At 33.3% G+C, this 7,855-nt stretch overlaps 1 protein-coding gene across 1 annotated transcript in view; it reads left to right on the forward strand.

The window, feature by feature from the left end:
* Positions 1-7,345, forward strand: part of LOC143196415 (RNA/RNP complex-1-interacting phosphatase) — a 166,477-nt gene extending 159,132 nt beyond the window's left edge. Inside the window, exons 7-8 of the mRNA XM_076404082.1 lie at positions 6,888-6,995; positions 7,085-7,345. Coding sequence (XP_076260197.1) covers positions 6,888-6,995; positions 7,085-7,317 — 341 coding nt within the window. The 3' untranslated portion in view covers positions 7,318-7,345. The remainder of the gene's footprint in view (positions 1-6,887; positions 6,996-7,084) is intronic.
* Positions 7,346-7,855: the final 510 nt, after the last annotated feature.

Raw genomic sequence — 7,855 nt, forward strand, 5'->3', positions numbered from 1 at the left:
AATAGTTTATTAAAGCTCCAGTAAGATTTGGGATATACTAGGTGTGTCGCTCATTCCTTTTCGTTTTTTTCGCCGAAGAAATCACGTTATTTACAATAGATAGTTAAAATATATTTAGTTAAAGTATTATTGAGCCATTTTTTACTTCTTGGAAATCGACGAAGTGACGTTCTGCAAACGCGTATCTCATCGATTCGAAAAGGTGGTAGTCGGGTGGAGCCAGGTCTGGAGAATATGGGTGGTACGATAAATATGATTTCAGTACTTCTTTAACTGGTTTTGCTGTATAAGACGGTGCGTTGTAATTCTGCAAAATAACTTTATCTTTGAGCGTATTGTGGGCGTTTGTGATTACCTGTTGCCGGTAGCGTTTAGTGTTAATTGTTTATGGAGGTTTTAACGCTTCATAATATAAGACATGTCTAACCTTGTCCCACCAGACACACATTATAATCTTGCGGCCAAAACCATTGTAATAAATACGTCGGCATCGCTGGGTCCATTTTTTTTATCGGATTTTCGAGTTGCTTATTGCTAGACATTCAATTCATGTGGCATCTATCTTCCCTTCTTTCGGACCTTTTCTATCGGCAGTTGTAACTCGGCTGACATTCAACTTTTCTGCCAATTGTTTTCATATTTGTGTTGAGTCTTCATCCAATAAGTCCTGCAATATAGTATTGTATCTGCATCTTCATGCGTTTTCAATCTATCTGCGCATATTTTGTTTTGAACTATATCTGAATTATCGAAACCACGTTTAGCACGTTTTTATGGCTGACATATCCTCGCCGTGAGGCTCTGCCAGCAAATGATAACTTTCAGCGGCTTTTTTCTTGAAATGAAATGAAACAAGAGCAGTAATGTTTTTTTTCTTTTGTTTGTTTATTATGTCACGCTTTTAGGCACAATACTTGATGTTTAAAAAAACCTATAACTGCTATTTTGACGCAACATAACTTTTGTAGACGACAATAAAAGGTATTGTATATAAAATATTAAAACAAATTAAGACATAGTGTTTATGTTTTATAAAAAAAATAATAAAAGGAGTCAACGGTACCCAAATATTGGATCGACAGCAGGTTGTTGACTTGTATTTATATCCTTATTATACTTACAGTGAACTCTACGACATCTATGAGGTAGAGTCCTAGGCGCATTTTTTTTGTGGTTTTCCTTGTAGGCCTAATCCACCCTCTGTAAGTTTTTATTAATTGTCCTGACTTATATTTACCCAAAAAAAGTAAGAAAAACACTATAGGTTTGTATATATTACGCTTTGGGTGAAACATCAATATACGATGTTGGCAACTATTGATCTTTTCCTTAAATTTTCCTTTTGAATCATTTTTTATGAAATCTCTGAACAATCCACTCCATGTTCTTAATTATTTCGATTTGAGCTTCTTAATCAATTGATTTCAAAATATTTATTATCTATTCTATTACCTCCTTGTGTTGTGTCATTCTCCTTATTTGATTCTTCCTTTACTCCCTGTGTATATATTTTTTGTAATATTCTTACTATACGTATCTTTTGTAAATTCTGCTTTCGTATGGGCTCTGATAATTGTTCTATCTTGACAGTTATTAGTATTTGATCGTTCAATATCCAAGATCCGTCTCTACACTTTCAAATCATATATTAGATCTTTTTTTCCATACATCACATCATCTAATAAATCTAAGTAGTTTTTCAACTATTCTTTTCTCTTTAGTCATTTCTCATTCAAGCATTTCTCTTTAGGGTATTTGCTTTTAGGACATTGGCGTTTTCTCGGAAGCAGCATTTTTATTCTGTCCTCCCGTTCTGTATTCCCATTTTGTAAATAATACCTCAAAAATAACATTAACATTTGTTAAACGTTTGTGAAATATGTCAAACTAGCGTAGAATAAATGCCCATGTGTAGTAATGTCAGTAGAATAAAACGAGATATGTATAAAATCATAACATTGCAAGCTTATGGCTAGTGAATTTTTTTACAAAAAATCGAAAAATAATTACCAACACACCAGATGTAGTGGAAACTGAAATACATAAAAAATAAGTTGAATTGGTTTGTTCTACGAATTACTGGAAAATATACAAAATATACGTTTTTAAAACACTATGGCAAATTAATTTAGCAGAACTTACGATTAAGAATTAAAAGGGTGTTACGTTAAGCATATATTTTTTAATTATATTGCTGCCAAAGCTACGTAATGCCTATCTTACTTTTTGATGCCGCAGAATAGTCATAAAATAGTTTTTCGAAATTAGCGATCAGGCGTTAATTAATTTAAAAAATTTACGTGTATTTTAAATCTGTCTCAACTCCAGATGTGCGTCGGCCTTCTTCACGCACACAACAAACGTAACGAGTTGTTTATTTTCCTTTCAAAACAAGGTTAATCAAAGCGCACTCGCTGACGCACTCAATAACAAATTAAAGCATCAGGAATCAAACGTGAACTGGCCGGGTTGCGCAATCGTGCCGACAACAGCAGCAGCCGCATCACCAACAACCGCGATCGCATTAAATTTATTCAATTTAAATTGACAGACGGATTTATTGTAAATGACGTGGCGCTTCGTCAGATGGATTGTGATCGGGCCGGTGAGGCGGCCACCGACAAATAACGGCGTATGAACGGTAATAAATGTAGTAGTTACTGACATGAAGCGGACACCCCGCCGTGCCTTTTTGATATCGGTAAAATCAGCCGATGATTTGTCGAAGACGTCGAAGGCTGTAAGAGCGATATGGGAGGTACTCTTGTCATATGAATCGATCAATGGGCCTTCTGGTTTATTGTTTAAGACGACGGTTTACGGTTGGCTTCGTTTTATTCTACTATGTTGGCTATATTTAAGTGAAGGTCATTATTTGTTTTTGTTTTTTTACCAGAAGAATTTGTTCAGTTTTTGTCTTTAAAAATATCTGAAGACAATAGACGACAATAGGATGAATATATCGATTTCAATCGAATTCTGTCGTTTCACTAATTATGTCGTTCATAATATTAGCCTTCCGTGTACGAGGTGAGTAAAACATTCCAGGCCATAAAATGTCATAAAATTTGCATGTACTAATTTGTTGGTGAATTTATTTCATGGTTGGTTATGCATCGAATATTATTTCTATATTGTAACCATCATGTTTAAATATAAATCAAAAGTACTTACACATTTTTTATCAGTTTCGCTGACAAAATTTTAAAGACTATAAAACTTATATTCTCAAGAATAACATTGTTTTCCTTATGTACTAGGTTTAAATTACTTATGTAACAGGTCAATTGAAAAGTCCCCGGCTTACCATAGTAGAACACATTGTTTTGACAAAATTAGTTTTTTTTATTCAACATAATTCCCTTCAAGGGTGATACACTGATTATAGCGACCCTCCAATTTTTCGATATCATTTTTGTAGTATGATTTGTCCTTTGCTTCAAAATAGGCCTCAGTTTCGGCGATCACCTCTTCATTCGACGAAAATTTATTCCCAGCGAGCATTCTTTTGAGATCTGAAAACAGGAAATAATCGCTGGGGGTCAAATTTGGAGAATACGGTAGATGAGGAAGCAATTCGAAGCCCAATTTATGGATTTTTGCCATCGTTTTCACTAACTTAAGACACGGTGCATTATCTTGGTGAAGCAGCACTTTCTTCTCGCAATATATTTCTATATTTCGCATGCAAAACGTCTTGCTCTCCACCAAGCATACATAATAATGATAATTAATAATAAGTAATAAAAAGCATACATAAATTAAAAGCATACATTTTAATACCGTACTTTGACGGTTTTGATGGTATGCCCTAGTAGAAGGCACATCGTCCTCTGAAAGCGTCCTTTTAAAGTCTCCTTTTACCAACTATGGGTTTATCTGGACTGGGCCTAAAGTTTAACGTGGGCTCTGAACCATGGTCCTCAGCATTAAGCTTACCGACTGGCGAGTGACCAACTTTAGAAATCATCCCAGGAGACATCCGGTCTTGCCCAGCCTGGTTACTGGCGTGGCTGGGATCATTTTCATTGTCGGATTTTACACTCTTGCTTAGAACATTCACAAATTTTAAACAATCACAAACATAAATTTACGACCATGCCCCAGCAGGATTCGAACCCGCGGCTATTCGCAACAGTAGGAGCGCCACCAAGCCGGCTTATTAAATTTTTAATTGATGCCACTTTAACAAATTTGTTTTTAGTTGGGAAATGGTGTAACAATGTGTAATTGGTATGGCAAGGTGGCATTTACGATTAATGCTCCTTTAAAATGTTTACATTCGGGAGCTGCAATTTTAGTGGAGTTGCAACTATCAAATAGTTGATCCAAGAATAAAATAATATCCCCTGTTTAGCTTCATTCGGAATGGGATTCATTTCTGAAATTAAAAAAATTATATTTAGATGATTATTAATATGATTAAACTTAAACCAACTTACCGCAACAAAACACCATGTGACTATCATAGATTTCTTTTATATTTAATGCTGTCAGCTTGGGATTTTTAATACTATCAACAAATTTTTTAAAGGCAGCCTAAAGAGGTCTTCAAAAAACAAGACGATGCAGCATTTCTTTATTACACTTCCTATATCAAAGACACTATTGAACAATAATTTAATCATTAAATCATATAAAAAGCTAAACACACTCTTCCCTACGTACGCCACACTGACAATACTCGTAAGGTGTTCAAAACAAATACACAACAAACGCAGCATAGAAACTAAAAGTAATAAGTTCAAAGTAGTGACATCTAGATATTGGACGTCGCGAAACATTATTATCGCGTCAAAAATTATTCATAAAATTAAATCTCTTTTTCCTCTGTGACCAAAATATCACTCTCGTTGTCATCAATAGTTTCACCGTAATAATGGATCGGAATTTTTTTTTTGGTTGTCAAATATTTATGGGTGTGGTTGAATATTTCTTTTGTGGCAAAAAATGTTGAATACTGATTGAAACTACTACTATTATAAAACCGCGGTAATATAATGTATTAAACTTTGAACATAACTTTTCGGCACTGGCCGTTTAATACTTTACCACGGTCCATATTTCATAGAAATGTAAACATTTTTTATATTAAATTGATTCGATAATGTGAAAATCAAGTGAAATATAATAGCATATAACTAATTTCGGTAATTTCGAATCGTATTCTAGTTGCATTTGAGTAAATATTTACCAAGAATGGAGTTGAAATATATAGTGAGTATTATAAGCGGGGTTTGCAGTTGCATTTGTTATTATTTGGTCGCAAATTTGAGTGCTTCTGTAGTCCAGGAACGCAGGTCGCATATTAGTCCAGTCCAGGTAGTATTCCATTATTATTCGGAAATATATGATTGCGCCAACAAATCATTTGTTGACATTGTATGGTATTAAAATACAGCGATAAAAATACTGGGTTGTGTTGTGTCGATGGAAAAAAATATAGAATTGATCCAATTGATTCCACCATCTGATCAATTAAGCTCACTAGTTTTTGATATAAAAAATAGTTTTAATAACTTTTTGTCCTAATTTCAAAAATATAATAGTTGTTTCCAATTGACATCGCTTGGCGCAACATATAGTGTACCAGACAATTTTATGCCATTATATAACATTCATATTTGTATTAGAAATAATTCTTAATTAGGAAGTTTGCCAGGTCATCTAGTTCTTCAGTAATTTTTGCCAGACTTCACTTTTTAGGTATACAATTACTGAAAGAATCGTGGATTGTAAGACGAATAGTTTTTTGCACTCGGGATTTTTGCTCTTGCCGAGTGAGGTGGGCTGTTAAATAAATAAACTGTTTATCAAAACGAAAATTCATAAAACTTGCCAGTTTTAAGCTTGAAGCCAGTTGTTATTATATGTTATATTGATAGGAATTACAAATGTTTGGAAAAGACAGATTGCAATAGTTGGAAAAGGTTTTTAATTATATACGTTGAAATATATATATATATATATATTTCCTTTTTAGAACCTAATAAAAGTATTAATTACTTGCATGTTTTCTGATTATTTTTTTACCTTAAAGTGGTATTTATTAAGAAACGTTGACGCAATATATATTTTTCATAATTTTGTACTTTTTCCCTTCTTGTTTCTGTCAATATGATAATATTCTGTCTATAGAATTGTGTTGGTCTGGTACTGATCCAAATTTTCCAACTTGTTCATTATTCTGTAACAATATAGAGTACGGCAGAACTTTCCATTCGAGCAGTAACAGGGAAATAATACTTGCAAGGTTGTGATGCTAGAGGGTTACTTTACGCCTGCTACCTGCTGTTATTACTACGTTGTTCTATTTATTTAAATGTTATCGGTAGACTTCTGCATTAATAGTTTATGCAAAAATGCACAACAGTACTTTATGGCCATTAATACTAATCCATGACGTTTTACTCTTGAGGTTATTGTAATATATCCACTATTTATCGGCAGTCACAGTACGCTACAGAAAATTATTGTCCACTGCTTGATAAGCGAGGAAACCGTGAAATACTTTCAAGCTTGTTTTCCTTCTTGTCATGGATATTAAAATCACCACTTTTAAATTGTTTAATCGAAAACCGATAATTAGTATATGATTATCGAAGGCTTGTGCTAAATCTAAGAATATAGCTGAGCATACTTTTTTACTTTCGTAGGCTTTTTCAATAACATCTGTTATTCTGAGGACCTGGTCAACTGTTGAATGCTTGTTAATAAACCCAAACTGGCGTGCTGCTAATAATATAAGGTTAGGTTATCTATATCATTGATGTTCCTGAGTGTTTTGACCCTTAATAATTATTTAATTTTAATATTAATTTAATTGATTTTGATTTTGATCGATATATTTACTAATACTATTAAATTTATGTTATTTTTAATTGCAGATGCATTAGTTGGGGTACATTGTACACATGGCTTAAATAGAACAGGGCATTTGATATGCCGTTGGATGATCGACAAATTGAAAATTAAACCAGCTGAAGCGATTCAGCGTAAGTCATAATTTTAAAGTTCATAGCTAAATAAAGATATATTATTCAGTTTTCTTTTTGTTATATTGTCAAAAATCTGTAATTTGCAGGTTTCAACTTAGCTAGAGGTCACAACATGGAACGTCAAGTACTTTTGCAGGATCTACAAACATTTTCTGGTAGGACTACATCAGTTTCTCGTCAATCCAGATATGTTTCGCCTCTTGATGATGATTTGTACGAAGAAGACTACCCGTCAAGACGTTATAATTGGCGCAGTCGAGACAAGGGCGAACCTACCACTAGGTGTCATAGAAGACAAAATGTAAACAGACGTTTCTAAATATTATAATAAAGCGGGTAACAGGATATTCTTTTTTTTGTGTTTTTATATTGCCTTATATATTTTTTAATAAGTTTGTTATGCCAAAATCAGGATAATTGGACATCTAACCATTAGAGGTTTTTGAAATAAAGTACAAATGGCATACTGATTTTTTTCATCCCTTTCAAAGTAGTGCATTTTGGATGAAATAGATGTCAGTTTATATGTAAACAGTTGTTTTTGGAATTTGTATTATTATTAAAAGAATATATTAAAGCTATATTCTCCAAGCTGTTTTTTTAGTGTTGAGATTAGTCAGGTGTCCAACGGAGCTGCATCAGGTAAGTATAGCGGTTGTGGAATAATTCGATGGAAGAAATTCATAATAAATAATACCAGTATTTTTACGTTTACAATATTTTCGACCACAGCTTTTTTTATACCAGCTGAAAAGTTTATCGGTCTGTTAATAGCAGGAAATAGGGTAAAATCATAAACTCTCCCCAGGCGACACTTGTTAATTGTTTGGTCGTCCTTATTTTAATTTTGACCTGCT

Source organism: Rhynchophorus ferrugineus, unplaced genomic scaffold (assembly GCF_030347505.1).
Source record: "Rhynchophorus ferrugineus isolate W39M unplaced genomic scaffold, kcgeb_rfMv2 rfM4, whole genome shotgun sequence".
NCBI lineage: Eukaryota > Metazoa > Arthropoda > Insecta > Coleoptera > Curculionidae > Rhynchophorus > Rhynchophorus ferrugineus.